General features: G+C 43.2%; 1 protein-coding gene across 2 annotated transcripts in view; it reads right to left on the reverse strand.

Moving 5' to 3' along the window:
• RGS7BP (regulator of G protein signaling 7 binding protein) overlaps positions 1–19594 on the reverse strand; it is an 86873-nt gene that overhangs the window by 6384 nt on the left and 60895 nt on the right. For both annotated transcript variants that reach the window (XM_045186363.3, XM_024578575.4), the window contains exons 4-5: positions 11228–11375; positions 8161–8231 (exon numbers count right to left, since the gene is read on the reverse strand). In XM_045186363.3, coding sequence (XP_045042298.1) covers positions 8161–8231; positions 11228–11375 — 219 coding nt within the window. The remainder of the gene's footprint in view (positions 1–8160; positions 8232–11227; positions 11376–19594) is intronic.

The raw sequence follows: 19594 nt of genomic DNA on the forward strand, positions 1-19594 counted from the left end.
AACCAGTATGAGTCCCAGAGGCTTGAGAAGGACCACAAAGAAATACGTTTTTCATTGCCAACTGGGACAGGGCTAGAGCATGGTCAGACTGGAGCTAGGGGCCACCTCTTGGCTGGTTGATTTTGACAACTGCTGTAGCCCTAAAATCTTCCAGGATGGGTGGCACCACCCTCCTAGAGCAGAGCTCAGGGGCTCCCTCCTTTCTCCACCCTAACCTGGACCAGAGGGGACCTTGGGAAAGAACCTGGAACCAGGAGTTCGATGAAGCAATGGAAAAAGTGAAAATGTGCCCCACCTCAAGAAAATGGTGTGTAGATGAGGGTTCGTTTTTGTTGATTACTGAGCCTAGACACTCTGGAAACTGTCAAGAAAAAAACGAGTCCTGGCTTTCTGGTCCTCTTGTGTAAATGTGTCATCCAAACGCCTAGGCCTTTCTTCCTCTTCTCCAAAGGTTCTCATGTGTCATACTTTGAAGTAAATTAACATCACCCACCAAGCTGACAGTGTTCCTTGAAACGGTATATACTATGTCATACATTTAGATGGAACTAGAATAGCAAGTCGGAGCCAGAGAAGAAAACAGGCGCCTCAGCGGGGCATATCAAATTAATCAAACACAGTCCACACTTCCAGTCTCCACAGATTAAAATCCTCTCTTGAAACTGACATTCTGCCCTGGCTGGTGTGGCTCAGTGGACTGAGTGCCAGCCTGCGAACCAAAGCGTTGCTGGTTCGATTCCCACTCAGGACACATGCCTTGGGTTGTGGGCCAGGTCCCCAGTAGGGGGCTTTTGAGAGGCAACCACACGTTGATGTTTCTCTACCTCTCTTTCTGCCCCCTTTCCCCTCTGTCTAAAAATAAATAAATAAAATCTTTAAAAAAACCTCACATTCAGCTAACATGGGGGAGAAAAGGACTCTCTTCATCCTTTCCTTAGTGAAAAATTATTCACTACACTCGGTGTCAACACTTTGAGAGCTAAAAACAGGACATTTCTCTTTCATAATTAAACTTGTCTTAGGAATGTAGAAGAGGGTAAAGGGGGATAAGTGGTGAGGGAAGGAGACTTGACTTGGGCTGGTGAGCACACAATACAGTGTGCAGATGATGTGTTATAGAATTGTACACCTGCAACCTATATAACTTTATCAACCCATGTAAACCCAATAAGTTCAATAAAAATAACAAAACCCCCCCTAAAATAAATAAATAAATTAGCCCCCCAAAGTGAAGACATTGATAACTATGTCAGACAGTATATATGAACCTGATTTCTCAGGATACTATCTCAGTGATGAGTCACAGAATGCTTGAAACAGAAAGATAACTCACTTTCTCACCGTTTTTCAGACTCTTACTTTTTAAACCACCAAATGAACAATGAGCATAACTAACCTAACTGGATATGGCAAAGATACAGTGGACTCTGAAGAGTGACGAATTTTACCTTTCACTATCTCTTTGGATACTGACTACATTTCCTGAAACTCAAGTTCATCTGAAATTCAATGCTTCCTTGGAACAGAATCACCAAAACTATAAAGATATATATATGTATATGAAAATCTTTGTATTTCTATTTCTTTAAGGCTTAGAAAATCTATTTCCTAAATTCCCATATATCCTTCCCTTTCTCCAAACATTGAAGAGGTTTGGGGATTGACCTAACTGGTATTTATACATATTATAAAGTGCAGTTCTGATGGGTATGGTTCACGCTCTGAGAGGAAATGTCTCCTACGATGCTGTATTTACAAAGAGAGTGGACATGCGGTCGCTGTGGTATGTGCATGCTGTGGCGGTATATTTGAACCCATTCTCTTGTTTTATGTATTAAAAGCATGTAGGCATTATACGCAGATATTAAGAGATTTGTATCAAGACTGACAGTTGTCCAAGGCGAGGGGGGCTTGGGGGCTGTGTGAGAAAGGTGAAGGAATTAAGCAGTACAAACTGGTAGTTACAAAATAGTCACAGAGATGTGGATTATAGCAGAGGAATATAGTCAATAATATTGTGGTAAATATGTATCAGGCCAGGTGTGTATTTAAGGCAGTGAGGGGACCACTCCGTAAAGTACCTGATTTTCTGGCTGCTTTGCTGTACATCTGACACTCATATAGGAAAATGCTGAATGTAAACTGTGATTGACAAATAAGAAAGACTGAACCTTGTATCTGTGCACTCGTTACGGTGAATCAGAAACCTTTCTGCTCCTGAAATTCTCTTCACTCAGTCTTGTTTTCCTATATATTCTTTCACTAGTGAGTGCTATGTGCACACCCGCAAGCATACAGAGCACTCACAAGTGAATAGGAAGTGTTGGGATTGATGAGAAAGTGCTAGGGGGTTAAGCAAAGGGCAGGCTCCTGTTAAGGACGACTGGTGGTGTGAGGCATCTTTGTTGAGCACTTTGGTGACACCTTTGCCTAGCCCAGAGCTTGTCTGATTATCGCCTAGGGCTGAGGGGACACAAAAGCTCCCAAGTTCTTGGCAGGCATTCAGAGCAGCTTTCCACACCACAGGAAGCCGACACCTGCATAAGTGCTGACATTCACGGAGCAGTAAGTATGCCCGGGATGAGACGGTCTGGAGTGAATTAAGTCCAAGGAAAGATGTCTCTCCACATTGATTAAAACCCTGTCCCTCTGAAGTGATGGGTTGCCAAAAGAATGTGAGCAAAATGGACTGTTTCCCCACTCATTCTAAACTTTCTGGGCTACTCCACCTGACCTTGTTGAGACATCTTTGATTTTTATTGCGGATGTTTGAGACTTCAGTAGCAATGCTGCAGGAGAGATACGAGCACAATGCTAGGAGAATTCCGAGGGGAGTTCTGCTCTCCCAAGTGGAGGAGAAGGAAGAAGACATTTGGGAATCCACGAAGGTCTTGGTATTCACGGTGGGCTGCCGGGGTGAGGGGGACTTGGACATTTGGTGAAGTAGGGGGTTAGGCGTTCTCGGTGGTGAGAGCAGGGTGAGCAAAGGGAGCCTGAATGTGGGTCCAAATCAACAGTACGGCCTGGCTGGAAGGAAGGGTATATGAAGGAGGGGATAGCACAAAACAGAACTACTAAGAATTCCCTGAATATGGCCACATCTGCCCCTGCCTCCCTGCCTTTGCAGACACCAGTTCTTTTTCCAAGGAAATGCCAACCACTTCCTCAAGATTAGCTTAAGCATTTCCCCCTGCACAGTCTTTTCTGATTACTTCATGCTTCTGCATTCCTTCATGCTTCCAAACGTCCTAGCCCTTGCCACAATCTCTGTTTCCGACCCTGTCTTCTCACCACCCTATAAGCAACTCTTCATAAAATTCTTCATTGCCCCAGCTCCCCATTTCCCACTCACTTGTCAACCCCCCTTAACTAGGCTTCTGGGCCCAAAATTCCAAGTTAGCTGCTTCTGCCAACATCGTCAGTGACTATCTTGTTGCTAAATCCTGTTGACACTTTGAGTGCTTACTTAGCTGAGCTTCCCTGCAACTTCCTTTATGTATTTCAAGAGGTGCTCCGGGTTTCCTTCTCAGTGCCCTTTGTAAACTGCTCCTTTCCCCTCGGACCTTCAGTTTTGGTCTTCCAGGACTCTTCTCTATGCACATTCTCCTTGCGGGGCACCAACCATTCTTAGGGCTTCAGTTACCATCATGCTGATGATGTTTAAACCTGTATTCCCAGTGCTCCCAGTGTACTTGTCTCAACTCACGTAAGACTTGTACATCCACTCTTAACCACGGGGAATTGCTCTTGGAGTCCCCCCATGTCCAAAACTTCGATTGTCTTCTGTCTCTACTGCTCCTCTTCTGTTCCCTCTAACTTAGTGAATGACACCATCACTGTGGTTTCCAAGTCTGAACCTGGGTTTCATCCTTGGTTCTGCCTTGTCCCTTGGTTTAGCCCATCCAATTGGTTGCATCCCTTTTCTCCTTGGTAAATCCCTCCAATGGCTTAGGGATAAAGTCCAAACCTCTTAGCATGGCTTACAAGGACCTTAATGATGTAGGCCCACCTATCTCACAAGGCTCTTTTCCAACCACTTTCCCAAGGAATGAAGTGCTCCTAGTTCATCAAAATGCCCCACTCTTTCATCACCCCAAATGCCTTCACATACCCAGCATCTTCTGCCTAGACCATATTTTTTCCATCTTTTTCTTTGGCTAACTCTGATTCATCCTAAGAAATCTCAGCTCAGATAGTTTCCAAAAAGTAATTCTCAGAATCTCCACTTCCCCCAAATCTGGCTATGTGAGAATACAATATGCACTTGCAGCGATCGGTGTCTATGTCACAGTTATATTATAAGCACTACTTTCTTTGTCTTTCCAATTGTGTGTGTCGGTTGTTTCCAGAGTTCACATGCTCTACCCTGAAGACTCCATCACAATTTCTGTGACAGGAAGCATACGCCATTTGAAAAAACTTCTCAGGTGTTTCTCATCCAATCTGTTCTGTTCGGCTGGAGAGCATCTAAGAGGAGAGACAACCCTATCACCCAGCACATCATTGGACACCTCATGGGGCCCATCACATGTTGTTTGATGGTGGGGACATTGGAAACTAGGGCAAGAAGCTTATTCTTTCTTGAGCAGGCATTTAATGTTGAGCTGGAGTTCAGCATAATCAGAGTGATGCATTAAGAACCTCATGTGTGATCAGTGATGTGTGTATCAGACTGGAGGAGAGAGAGCGATTACATATGTCACACTGAATCCTGGACAAAAGCTTGCAGAGATTACTAAGGATACGGGGCTATCAGTAAAACTGCCCCCAGTAACATCCAGGCACCAACTGGAAGCACAAAGTTTTTATATGAGGCCCCAGGGGACGGACCTACAAGGTCATCTCCAGGCTTGCAGGTGGCATAACTGCCCAGTGCTCTTCAGCCAGATATCAAACTCTTCTGCCTGATATAGTTAGGCTGCTTCTGGATATAGAGGTCCAGATGGGAGTGGATCAGGGCTATGAGTCTGGCAAACTGCTCCTAGACCCAGTATAGTCTGGAGTAGGGCTGTCCACAGAAGGAGACCCGTTCTGAAAACGATCAAACTCCTGACTGACCCATTTCTGACTTACTGTAATGCTTGGTATTAACAACAAAATTCTAGGCAAGAGTGAATGTACTAACACATCCAGAGCATTCATTAAGTCAGAATTTTAGAAAAGGTGAAACTGTCTTTCAGGCTTAATTTATTTCTACCAATTTGTTTTGTCTGATTACAGCGTGCACTTAGAAGATACTTGTCCTTCACTTCCCAATCTCCTTTTAGCCTTTGTCAGTAACCTTGCGGGCTCTCCACAGGTATTTCCATTTGTAATCCATTTGACACAGCCAGACTGTCGTAATTAATGGAGCTCCCCACAGCACTGTCACTGACCCAGAATGTAGAACAGAGAAGCCACTGAAGCGGTGGAGAGGACAGTGGGCTGGGAGCCAGGAAGTCTGGACACTGTCTGGAGGAACAAGGGTGCCTGCCTGTTTTTTCATGCACCTCCTTGACTCCGCTTTTTAACGAGAAGGGTGGGAAAGGTAGGCCCTGAATAAAATGAAGGCTGAAGCCACTAATCATTGAAATTCCTGCTCTTGACCCCCTTCCTTTATTTGCCACTGAAATCAATTTAAAGTAATCTGTTAAGTCAAGTTTTGATTGTGGTAGGAAGGGGAAGAGATTGGATTAAATCTTTAAAAGCTAAGATAGCTGTGGAGCAGTTTCTGACTGGAGCACAGGGAGGCAGCCTGGAGGACAGAGAATCAGAGGCCTGTGTGCTGTTGATGGCAATAGACTTGCCAAGCACCTTGGGAAGCTGAGGACAGCTTCAGACGTGAAGCCCAGACCCAGAGCCTCGGGGGTCCATGTTCTAAACGGCAGAACACTGCACATAGTCAGTGGCAGCAGGGGTTGTTCTTTGCGACGAGGGTCTGGGGTATTCCTGAGCTGAGCTGGGTGGGCCAACCAGTAAATAATAGTAACCATCATAATTGCAGCAACAATACAATAAAGCATTTATTGAATGTTTGTGCTCTGTGAGGTCGCTAATAGCTATATGACATGCATTGCATCATTTAACCCTCATAACAACTCTCTTTGAGTTACCTGATACACTGCCTTGCCTGCCTCTTATTTTCTGACACCATCTCCATCCCAACTGGCTCAAGCCATACTACTCCTCGGCCTCTTCATCTGGTGTTCTCACTTCCACCTCTCCACCTTCTGCCACGCTGCTCCCTGAGCCAACAGGCGCTACATCTCCCCTGCCAAATCCTCTGCCTCCTAGCTCAGAGGCAGGCAGCGCCCTGTGCTCCTGCCCACCCAGGCTTTGCTCAGTGAAAACACAGGAGTTTGTTTCTTACCTTTAAAAATCCTTTCCCTGCCCTCTAGTTACCACTCTCTGAAGCGGATGCTCCACTTAAGGTTGTTCTGGCCATGTATGCTTAGTGAACGTGCTTATTATTAGTCCTTTGTACACAGCTTCAGACCCTAGGGCTGCAACGTTGGGTGCAGATTTAACATTGTTTACGGCCAGCGTTACTCTACTATCCCCCAGGCATTGCTCTAGGTACTGGAGATATGATAATTAATAAAAGGATAATTAATAAAAGCTTACAGCAGTCCCTCATAGCCTCTCCTTTTCCATGTTAGAGTCTATTCTCCCATAGGATAGTTCTGGGGAAGGACTGCCCGGAATCACCTCCCAGCCTTTCTACTTAGAGTCTGGGTGGCCTTGATCAAGTTAGGTAACCTCTCTCTGCCTCAGTTTTCTGTAAATTGGGAAATACTAATAGCATTTCTCTCAAATGTGTTATTATATTAAGTTAAAAGAGTTAATAATCTACAGTATTTAGGATAGTAGCTGTGATACTGTAATTTATAATAGATATATATTTGGTCTTCCTCCTAAAACCCTTGGAATTTCCTAAGTGCTGAGAGCTATAAAGGTATCTCATTATGTTAATGAGGTGACTTTTGGAAAGCATCTAAGAATGGGGGCTGGCTGGAACCTTGTGTCCCAACCCATGACCTCCTGGGAGAGAAGAGAGGCTGGAGATTGATTTCAATACACTGATGACCAATGATTTAATTAATCACTCCTGTAATAAAGCCTCCATAAAAGCCCAAAAGTACGGGGTTCCAAGAACTTCCATGTTGGTGGACATGGGGAGCTTTGGGGAGAATGGCACATTTGGAGAGAGATGGAAGCTCCATGCCCTTTCCCCACCCCTTGTCTTATGCATCTTGTCTGTCTGGCTATTCCTGAGTTACACCCTTTTATAATGAAGCAGGGATTTTGCTAGTGAAAGTTTTCTCTGAGTTCTGTGAGTCACTCTAGCAATCTAACCAAACCCATGAAGGGAGTCATTGGAACCTCCAATCTATAGCCTGCTGGTCAGAAGCACAGGTGACAACCCTGAAATTGCCACTGTCCTCCAAAGTGTGTGTGTGGGGAGTCGGGGGGGGGGTGGAGGGGCAGTCTTTGGGACGGAGCCCTTAACCTGTGCGCTCTGATTTTATATCAGGTAGTATCAGAGTTCGGTTGAATTGTAGGACACTCAGCTGGCGCCCGAGAGTTGCTTGGTGGTGTGGAAACCACACCCTAGTTGGGTGTGGAATCATAGCGGCACACTGTAAGTTCTCCATACATGTTAATTATTATCATTACTTCTTTAGATAATTAAATGTCTAGATGGTGCGATCTTCCTTTGGAAGTATTTTTTTAAAATTTTTATTGTTATTCAATTACAGTTGTATGGTTTTTCTCCCCTTCCCTCCACCCCACCCAGAAGTATTCTTAAGTCTCCTCTACTAGGCTGTAAACTTCTTAAAGGCAAGGGGCAAGCCTTCAGACCCCTTGTGTCTGCCATACCTGACACAGTGCTTTCCGCAGCTCAGGCAATGAATAAATGCCCGTGACTGACAGGGCCAGAGGAGAAAGTGTCTGTTTTGAGGTCAGGGTATATCTGGGCTGTCCTCAGGAAAAATTGTGTCCACCCGAGAGAGTCCATTCTTACTATTATACTTTTTAAGGAAAGACAAATGTATACTCAGTGCTTTCTGTTGTTTGTGTAAAAAAACAAAGCTTGCTTTAATTTCTCTAGAAACAAGTCCCAAGGTTTTCATGTTAAAAAAAACATCACTTGCCTCAAGCGGAAATGACATGACTCACCTTGATTTTTCAATGGTAAAGGCATAGTTTCCCTGAGTTTGCTTAAAAGGTTTTTCATTTCTCGCATGTCTCTGTAAAATTGATCAAAAGAAAAAAAATCGTCAGCTGTGAATTTCTGAAATGCAATCTCATACAGTCTGTTCCATGAGACAACTGAAGGACAAGAGTCCGTGCTTAATTGTACTAGCTCTGGTTTGCAACAGGCAAAAATTGAATCTATTTTAGTTTTATAGTGAAAAGAAATCTGAGATGGGTTGGCTCTGGGAGGAAAGAGAACTACTCTGGAAGACATTTCCATAGGGCGTTCCACCAGAGGTGCCCTCGTCTCTACCACCAGTTGGACCTGGCTGAGATCAGAGAAGAGCCTCGGGTCCTGGAAACAGTACTTCAGATTTCCAAGGGGAGGTGAAGCGCACACAAGTAGAATGGTGGGGTTACCCTGGGCAAAGCTGAGGCTGGGTGACGGTCAGATTGCTGTTGTGGTTGTGTAGGTCCACTCACTGTTGTCTCTCTTTACCACAGTTGGAATTCTGTGTAACACAGATGTCAAGCATTCCCGAGGGCCCACACTTATTAAACTGATTTGGAATGATGGGAGACTATGACAAATTCCACAACTGTCAGAGAAGAGCTCTTCACAGTGGGTGAAACAGAGAAAGAGAGAGACTGGGGGCGGAGTGCAGAAGGCACAGCTGGGCCTCCTCTAGACGCTGGCAAGCATGTCTGACGCTGCATCCAACACCCACCCTCAGCCCCGAGTGCATATGATCGTGAAACCACAGAGCTGTGGAGTAGACAGCCACCGTCCTAGCGGCAGGAGGCAAGTTGGATTTTTCAAATCTTTGGGACAGGGGTCCCCACATGTTCAACAACGGTTATCCAGGGGAGTCAGCACTCTTGAAATCCCAAGATATGGTGGTAGGTTTCAAAAAAAGCAAACATTTTTTTAAAAAGCAAAAATCAGATATATCTTTTAGTTAACTCTGGAATAGTCAAGCAATATCAGGCACCCGGGGTTTAAGAAAATTTGGGGGGGTGGATAATCATAAAACTGAGGATATTCTATCTATTAATCTATTTTTCTTCTGACATTTGAGGAAATGGAGACATCATATAATTTTAGATTTGAAATCACTCAGTCTGTTTCATAAAACACAACTGTTTACTTGAGTATAGTTTGAGGACCACTTGTCTTAGGGAGGCAGAAACGTGTGGGGTCCCCTCCTCAAGTATTGACTAGCATGCGACAGGGAGGGGACAGCAGCCTTGTGTATCTGTGTAAATACACCTGTAAAAAATGCAAAAATCTTTCCCACAAGTGTAAGGATGTGTCTGTGTGATACTGCGTGCTGATTAGCCCCAAAGGGTATTTCTAGAAAGAGAAGTGGGGGAGAGGGAGACAGAGGACAGGGCCCTGCATCCAGGCACCTTCTGTTTTCCTGTAAAATTCCCAAGAGTAGATGGGAAGGGTGGGTGATGGGCAGGCACACGGCGGAAAAGGGCTAGCAATGCAATAGTGAGATTGAGGCCTGGTCTCCCTGGAGAGCACCAGTTCTCAGCCTTGGCTGCTGCACAGGAGAACCACCTGATGCCGAGCCCCACTCCACGAAAGCCTGATTTGGCTGTTTAGGGTGAGGCTCAGTCATCAATGTTTTAAAAAATCCTTTTGGTGATTTTAATGTTAAGCCCAGTTTGAGAGCCACTGATCTCTCAGGGCAGAGAGACAGAGGAACTGAGGAAGCTACCCTCCCAGACAGGTCTATGTGCCTACTTCTCTCAGTCATCCCCACCTCCAACAACCTCAATCCAGGCTTTCAGGCAGAACTGAAATACTGCCAGTACCAGGGGCTATATTCTCCCGCTCTTATTGCCAGCCATAGCTTGCTTTCTGCAAGCTCACCGGGCTTGGATATAGCATCTCTGCAAGGCTTCTGAAAAGGGAAGAAGGCTTTGCTGATGGATTATGCCCTGACCACGGCACTCTGGCAGATGTTTCTTCCTGGGAATAGAGCAAAGTATTTTCCATTTTATAAATTAAGATAAATCACTCCCTCATCATTTGTCTATAGTTCTATCAAACTGTGCCAAACAGCTTTATTGTTTGAATGTTGGATTTCCAAGCTTATACAAAATCCAAGTTTTATTAATAGCACATAATTACCACATGCTTCAATTTTCTATAAACACAGAAATTCGGTAATTAGCTTTAGAATTATATTACAATCTCAAAGCAGAACCGCAATGGCTATAAATGCCCTTGTGTGTTACATTTTTAAAAATAAAAAAATAAAATAAAATGTTCATTATCTTGTCAATGACTCAAACCCCACTCACAGAGCACTCAGTGGAATTGCCCAGCATTCACTCATCTGCTTTGTGCGGGTGTTGGGGACATTAGTAGCAAAGGATAAGATGTCAGTATGAAGACCAATAAACAAGGACCTTGTCTTTCTACCTTAGAGAATGGCATTTTTAGCATCCAGACGAGACACAGCACTTATTATTATATTATTATTGAACCCTTTCCTCAAGTGAAACAGAATCACTGTAGAATCCCTTAAACTCCCTCTACAGCAGTGAGCAACTGCTTGCTAAGGCAAATGCATTAACTTGCTTTGACCACTAGGGGGCAGTCAGCTACCTTCTGGGAGAATAAGAAAAGGGAGTCCTGCAAAAAGCTGTTTGTGAACTAGAATGAATGCGCAGCCCCTGACTGGCAGGCAGCTAAGCAGGCCATTCCATACATCTACAATCTGAGAGTCTATGGGAGACATCTTGGCGCGATTCGGGGACCCAGCCCACGGGGTGAGCTGGGATGGTGTGTAGAGCATTTCACTTCCCTGGAAATGCAATGTAGTGGAGTGGGATGAGCCCTGGCTGGGGAGGATGCCTCCACTGGAGTCTCTGCTACCATTCCATTGCTGGGTTTGGACCCTTACCTTCCCTTGAGTCAGGGAAGGTGAGAGCACTGTTTCTGACTCTGAAAGAGAACATCTTGACTCTGTAGTCCCGAAGAGTATTAAGTGGAGGAGGAGTGACAGTCTATTTAGGGTGACTTCCCACTTACCTTTCAGTATTCTCAATGTCTGTGGAAACCTGCCAGGAATGTTGCTGAGTATCTACGGGGGAAGACGAGGAGTCTTCTAGAGCAGGTGTTTCAGCACTCTCTTCAATTTTGCAATCCAAACTCTTGGTTCCCCCTCCAGGCTCCTTTCCTAAAGGGCAGGGAGATGGGGATGGGGGTGGGGTATTGGTAAAGAGAAGAAAAGGAATGATCAGTGCAGTTGTATACCCAAGATGTCATTACAAAACTTGGCTATGCTTTGAATCACGTACTCTATTAACACAAATTTCTGAATACTAAAATAATTAGTATATAAAATAGGGGTGTGTGTGTGGTATGCTTTCACAACATTCTGGGAAAGACAGTTTGTGGTGGATACAATTTGAAGATTAAGACAAAAGCAAAGGTCCTCTCTTTGATGGAGTATTGGTGCTTTGTGAGTTAGATCGGGTTAGCTTGGGAGGAGGGACTCAGCCTGTGAAATCAGGCTGCTTTTTGGTCCTCAGATTCAGGGGCAGGTAAGAGGCCCAGGCACACGTGACACCCAGCAAGAAGAATGGGAGCTCCTGTTGGTCTCACTGATTCTGACCCTGACTCTTTTGGCCTGTGGGAAGCAGCAGAGATTGTGGACCTGCCTTCCATTTTCTTGGCTCTCCAACCTCCTGCAGTGTCTCCTTCTATGAGGAATGAGCTCAGCCTCCAGAGCCAGCCTTACTCTGCTGAGACCATAAAGTGCCATCAACTAAGGTGCCATGTACTGGGAAGCCGTTCACAGTAACACACTGCCAATCCACTAAGAGCTCCTGTGACTGATCTCAAGTGAATACATCAACTCTGTGGAATCAAATCTCCAAGTTGGCTCAGCCATAGTTTATATGAAAGTAAGTGGGAATTACAGTTTGGGGACCAGGTATCCTCTGTTAATGTCTATTTCTGCCTTGAACATTTGTGCACTCAAAGGTGGATATCCTGACCATTGGGATGGCCTGTGTGGCTGGGGAACTGGGTTTTGAACCTGCCTTTGTCATTCATTCACTCACTCATTCAGTCATTCACTTGCAAATCTTTTTGAGTGTCAGCTAAATATCAGGTGTTGGTCTTGATGCTAGAGGTATAAAAGTGAAAGAAAGACATAGTCTTTTTTTCTCTTAATCCTCACCTCAGGATCTGTTTATTGATTTGAGAGGGAGAGAGAGGAAGGGAGAGGAACATTGATGTGAGAGAGAAACATCCATCAGTTGCCTCCAGTCCATGCCCCGGGGATCAAAGCCACAACCTAGGTATGTGCCCTGACTGGGAATCAAACCTGCAAGCCTTTGGTGTACAGGACGATGCTCCAACAAACTGAGCCACCCGGCCAGGGCGAAAGACACAGTCTGTCTTATGGAACGTAAAGTGCTGGAGACAGACAATTTTAAAAATTATACAAATAATTACAAAGCTGTTGTATAATATTGTGTAGTCTGAAAAAAAGGGGTAGGTATATTGGTTGTTTTTTACTCTTTCATCCAATTTTGTTTGTATTATGTAGATACAGCTCTAGACTAGTTAGAAAATCTTTACAGCCCATATCACTGAATATTCATGAGATAGCAGCTAGACCAGGTTAGTTTCCCTAATCCTGGTGGGATTGTTTTTGCATGTTTTTAAAAAAGCAAAACTAATAAACAGAAAATGAAACAAACTTGTGCAGAGGATGGCTGTTCGTGGTAAAATCTAACAGAAAGCTTTCTCTTTAGGTTCTTGATCTGAAGGTAACTAGCAAAAATCTTACCTCCATAATTTGAAAAACATGTGGTAGCAATACAAGCAGAAAGAGACAAGCAATTAAGTGGTAATTAACTGCACACCATTCATCAGCCTACAGTAGAAATGAACCTCTGAATATTCAGCCAAAGCACAAACACAAATTCACTGATGAGAAGTTTTGATCATACTGCGTGTACTTTATGCACATTGATCCTGGGTAATGGAATTGCTTTTCCAATTTTATGGCATGCTGTTGGGTGGAAATTAATTAAGGACATAATTTAGCGTATTACCACTTCACAGTTGGAGGGCATTGACCTCTTAAAAGCGTTTGCATTGTGCTTCCTGGGAGAGTGCAGCAAATGCAGTCCGCTTGCTACCCACCTCTGAGCAGTGTAGGCCTCGGTGGGATGTGAGTCTGAGCAGTGTAGGCCTCGGTGGGATGTGAGTCTGAGCAAGGGCTCCTGGGGTCTGAGACAGGGGAAAAGGGGGGCTCCCCAAAAGCACCCTCTGCTTTTCAAAACTCTGAAGGATCGGGCCATCTGAAAGCACACATTGCTCCTGTTATACTCCTGTGGGGTCAAAATGCCTTGGAGAATGGAATAGGGTTTGGATAGCAAAGAAGATACACAGAGATGGAATTCTCTGCTCCGTGGGCTTTGCCGGGCTTTGGGGTCACAATGGCCTCTGTCCTGTGGTCAGGACTCCAGAGCCCAAAGGTTTTATTCCAAAGGGGACGGGAAGGACACAGTGTAATGTTCTTTCTTGGAGTCCTGTCTCTACCTTCCTCAAGTATACACCTTTTACAACAAAAGTATCAACAGAATACAATCCATAAGCACTTTGTTTACAGTTACTGCCTGTAACAATTCTATGTACATAAGTCATTTATACAAGCTCTTTATTTAGCCTTTTCAAAGTAAAATAACAACTCATGTATTCTTGAAACAAGCCTATAAGCTTGTAATGAATGGCAAGGAATATCCTCCTTTTCCTTTTTTAGACCTAGATCTACTAATGTGGATGAACAAGAATGAAAACCTTGGATGTTGGACTTGAAGTTTAGTACCTGTGTCAGCTCACAAACGCTCTAAAATTTTTAGAATATGGTCTTTAAATTTTTGAGTTATGAAATGACTCCTAAATATGTCTAGGGTTAGGTTCTTTTTATGGTAATCATTTTTTGGCATTTGATTGACATTTGCAATCAATTTTCTCCAATTTTTTATTTTGAAAATTAGCAAACCTCCAGCAAACTTGCAAGAATAATACAATGGACACCCAGGTGTTCTAGTTTCACCAATTGTTAATATTTAGCCATATTTTCTTTTATCATTCAGTCTCTCTGTCTCATATACATGTGTGTGTACATATTGTATATAGGTTTCATACATATTATATCAATCATATATATTTTTATCGATATATTATATTGATCATATATAATTTTAATGTAAAATATAATGTGTATATGTGTATAACATGTATGTAATGTGTACAATAATATAATATAAAATATTATATTACATCTATAATTTTTTGACAAACCCTTTAAGAGTAAGTTGCAGACATTAATGACACTTTATCCTTATTACTTCTGTATTATTTCCTAAGGAAAAATGATTTTTTTCTTACATAACCTTTAAATAATTATTGCACCAAAAATCTTTGATTAAATATGATTCAATGCAATGTGAATATTTAATAGTCTATATTAAAATTTTCACATTCCAATAATATCCTTTGTGTATTTTTTATTTTTAAAAAAGATTTTGTTTATTTATTTTTAGAGAGAGGGGAAAGGAGGAAGAAGGAGAGGGAGAAAATCGTTGTTCAGTTCACCCCTAACCAGGGACCACCTGCAATCCAGGCATGCGCCCTCACTGGAATCGAACCAGCAACCTATCAGTCCGCAGGCTGGTGCTCAATCCACTGAGCCACGCCAGCCAGGGCTATAGTTTTTCAATCAAGGGATCCAGCTAAAGATAAAGGAGGGTATTTAATTGTTCTCTTTCTTTACTTCCCTTTTATTTAGAACAACCTTGTCTTTTTTTGTCTTTCACATCATCAATATTTTTGAAGGAAGAGTCCAGGCCAGTTGCTTTATAGAATGTCTTTCAAATTGGATTTGTCTGGTATCCACATGTCTAGGTTAAGAGCAAATCTTTTGGCAAGAACATTACAGAAGTGATATTTTGTTCCTAGTGCACTGTGTCAGAAAGCACATGCATCAGTTTGTCCCATTATTGATGATGGGAGTTAAGTATCGGGAATTGCTCGGGAAAGGTGGTTTCTGCCAGCTTTTACCACTGTAGGTGCACCCTTTTCTCTCTCTCTCTTGAAGTATTTTGTTTATTTATTTTTAGAGAGAAGGGAGGGAAGGAGAAAGAGGAGAGAAACATCAATGTGTGGTTGCCTCTCACACGCCCCCATCTGGGGACCTGGCCCACAACCCAGGCATGTGCCCTCACTGGGAATCGAACTGGCAACCCTTTAGCAGGCCTGTGCTCAATCCACTGAGCTACACCAGCCAGGGCCCCTTTTCTCATTTTAATTAAGCAGTCTATGGAGAAATTCACTGATATGTTATAGCCTTTTCAAGTTAAACCTTTCTTTAGGTTTGAGAATTTTTTTTTCTATTTTTCTTGGTTATCTACTCTGTATTCTCTGTTTTTTCAGATTCCTACTTCATATTGGAGTGTTTTTTCTAGTTTCATACTGGAGTCTCATACTAGTCTCTTAACTATCCCCCGTAGTCCATATTTATTTTGGGGCTGAATTCTGGGAGAATACCTTGACTTGGGCTTTCAGTTAACTATTTTAGGCTCTGAGTATTTCTATTATAAAAATTAAGACCTGTGAAGGGCCTGAGGTTTTCCTTTATTTACAGTTTTGATGGATATTGGATGAAGACATGAGACTCCTGGGTCAGAGACAAAGAGACTTCATTACTCACACAATGACAGTAGCCAGGGTATCAGCATTTTCGTTGGTTCTGGAACCCTAATTACCACAGGGACATAAACATAGGCCAGATCTTATCTGCGCACACAGGGGGCTGTGTGACAGAAGAGGAACCCCGAGCTTAGCAATTCTGAGGTTTATAAGCATGCCTGCCCTTTGCTCCAGAGGGAAACATTTTCATTACCTTTTGAAACATTTCAGATGGTGTCAAACAAGGGGTGTCAGTGCCTCATTTTGCAAAATGGCAGAAACACAAGAGACTAAAGGAGAAGAATTGTCTTCCAAAAATAATTAACCCAGCTATTGAGTTTTTATTGGTTGGCACTATTTTTATTTCCAATAAATCTGGCTGCTTCCTTCTTGTTGCAGACAATTACCGTTTTATGGTGTGACAGACTCTGAGAATAATGATTATACATATTTTAAATTCTTCATCTGTTTCCACTGTAAAATTTCTTCTTCGAGTATCAGTTGCTTGTTCATTGCATTTGGCACTTCCCTTTCAGGGTGCTGTTTTTTCTTACAAACCAAGTCATTGTTGGATGTCTATTCAGATTAGTCCTTGAGGATCTCTGTTTGCCTGTCATTCTGATAAAATATCCTCGTTCTGGTTATTATGGGGAAGGAGAAGGATGTGTGGCTGGACAAGATGTGTATAAAGCTTATCTTTTGAGTGCTTTTTTTACAAAAAGAACTTTAAAGTTTACTTTTCCATTACAGTTTGCATTCAATGCTATTTTATATTAGGTTCAAGGGTAGAGCACAGTGGTCGGACAGTCATACAAAGTGCCACCCAACATCCCTAGTACCCGCATGACTCCACACGTAGTTATCACAACCCATGACTATTTTTTAACTACCAATTTGTACTTTTTAATCCCTTCACTCAGCCTCCCAACACCCCTCCCCTCTGGCAACCATCAGCCTGTTCTCTGTGTCTATAGGTCTGTTTCAATTTTGTTTATTAATTTTGTTCTTTAGATTCCATATATAAGTGAAATCATATGGTATTGCCTTTCTCTGGGTGCTTCTCAACAGCCTGTTTTAGGGGCCCCACGCCCGCTGAGTTTCCTCTTTAAAACTCCCACTGCAGCGAGATATACTGAGCAACCTATCCCGGGAAAAACACTGGAGTCACGTGCTTCCTTTCCTTTTCTTCTACAGCTGTCCTTATGGGGGCTCGGAGTTACTTCACACTCTGCTCCGCTAGGCTGTCCCCTCCTCACACTCAGACCAGGAGTGTCCTGGGGCAAGTAACGCCATTCTTTTTTGCTCAGCTTGGTGCAGCCCAGCTTTCCCCCTCCCCCCAAAACAACTTCAGACTTTAATTTCCCTGACAGCAGTTCCCACTGCCTGTGATTTGCATTTGTGGATTCCAAGTTTGAAGTATAGCTGAAATTGATTTCATTCTGGCAGTAATTTTCTCCAGCATGAATTTCATTTGTTTCTTCGTGAGTTACTTACCCAGCTATGGTTTCCTCTGTTTATTTATATCTTCCAATCCAATCCCAATTACTTTCTAGCTTTGAGAAATTCCTCAACAGTTCTACTTTGTTAAAGTCATCCTTTACTTAGCTTGTTTTTTCAGGGGCACGGGAGACGGCTGGTTCTGTGTTTGCCAACCTTCAGTTTCTGTTCCTCTTACAAATAGGAAGGGTCATGTGGCAGAGTTACGGCCAGTGGATTCTAAGCAGAAGCGATGTATGTCTTTTCCAGACCGGCTCCTAAAAACCCTCCCATATGATCCCTTGTGCTTTCTTTCCCCCCCTGACTACCGAATGGATGTGGAGAACAGAAAGAGCAAGACTGCCCACCCCACTCCAGCTCTGGCATTGGACTAGGACGTGGACAAATAATGAACTCTTATGCTCGAATCCACCGATAGTTGGTGGTGTTTCATGCAGCAGTTGCAGTACCCTGACAAGTATAAGAACTAATATGGATTTATTCCTTTCATTATATCTTTTTCTGTTACTTCAACAGATTCTCAGTAGGAAGGAAAATACTATATGCATGAGTTTCGTCCAACATCTCTGGACAAATTTTCCTCCAATTATACTCCTCTTTTAACAGCAGATACAGAATGAAAGCAACTCACTCACTTGTTCAATAATTATTATTGAAAAATTTACTCGGCTCCAGGCACTGTGCTAAATACTGGGAATGCGATGGCGAATACACTCAAGGTGATCAAATCTAGAGAGGATGACAGACAAGAAACCAGGCAGGTATCCCTCAGTGTAACACATGCTGCAACCTGCGCCACGGAGTGCTTGGGGGACACATTGAGTGAGCACGCCTTGAGTGTGGTTGGGCAGAGTATGGTGTGAGGGGCAGGGGAGGGGCCGTGCTGGTGAGAGATGAGGTGGGAGAGGATAAAGGATCACACATAGTTCATAGATGTTCTTCTGAGCTACATTAAGGAGTCGGCAGAGAAGCACCCCGCAAACCTGGACAGTGGCCAGTTTGAGTACTTCCACAGCTTCCCCTCTTTGGCCTGATATTCTTAGGATGGAGCTCCTGTTCTCTAATATTGGGTGGGTTCTCAGGAAAAGGGGTCAACCTGCTTCCAAATGGTATCTTCAAGTTAATGTTTTACTTCACCCAGGAAAGTGAATATGCATTTAAAATTATTTCACTTCTTATTATGAAATGAAAAACTCTGTCCCCTGAAAAATCAATTTCAGGCCTCAGTGAACAAATATTTTGCTCAGATAGGGAATGTAGGTAAGGGAGAAGGGGAGCCTTTAGAACACCTTGAAGTCACACTGAGCCTCCTTCAACACTGTTTAGAACTAGGACATCAAAAAGCTGGCCACTTTTCTCTGGGCCTTGCAAAGCTTTCTGCCCAAGCTCCTTTGGGATTTCCATGTATTTTTAGCCTGTTTATAGATAATATAATAGGCATGTTTGAGGAAATGTTAAGGGAAACCACCCATGAAGCACATACCAGTTTGGAAGGCTGGTTATTCTTATATTCGTGAGAAATGGTCAGTTGTTTCAGGGGAACAAAAACACATCTGACTTTGGGGCAGACTTCAGAGCACCACAGACCACCCTCAGCCTCAGTGGTCCTAGGAACTGGCCCGGGAAGATTGGGCTGGGGTCATTGATTTAGAGTGGAGGTCTTCTTTTCTACTCCACTCTAGAGTCCTCTTTCCTTCTCCCGATCTCTCATTTGTCCCTTTCTCTTTCTTCTTTCTCTTTTGTACTTCAGTTCCTTATTGCTTTCCTGCCCATCTTCAGCCTACCAGTGACAATGGGAAGCGTTGTCATAGACAGTGTCTTTTTTGGAGGCCCTGAGTGTGCCTCTAGCGTCCAGCAAAGTCAATTTTATTCACTTATGTAAATTTTTCCAGGAATCAAAACAAAATGATTTAATCTTCTCTGAGCTAATAATGTGTCTGTGCACTATCATTTCTTTGATGGCAGGGGCAAATTTCCTATGTCCTTTGTACTCCTGACACATTATCTGCTATGACACTATGCCCAGGGAAGGCCTTCAGTATAGTTTTCACACTGACTGTGAACAACCAAATGAATATGGCTTAGATGAGATGCCCGAAAGCTTATCCAGACAGTTATTCTCACTCTCATGCATTTTCCTACCTGTAGGTGCTTTTTAATTCCATGCACTATGAAAAAAACTGGGGAAAT

This window comes from Desmodus rotundus, chromosome 1, assembly GCF_022682495.2.
Source record: "Desmodus rotundus isolate HL8 chromosome 1, HLdesRot8A.1, whole genome shotgun sequence".
Classification (NCBI taxonomy): Eukaryota; Metazoa; Chordata; class Mammalia; order Chiroptera; family Phyllostomidae; genus Desmodus; species Desmodus rotundus.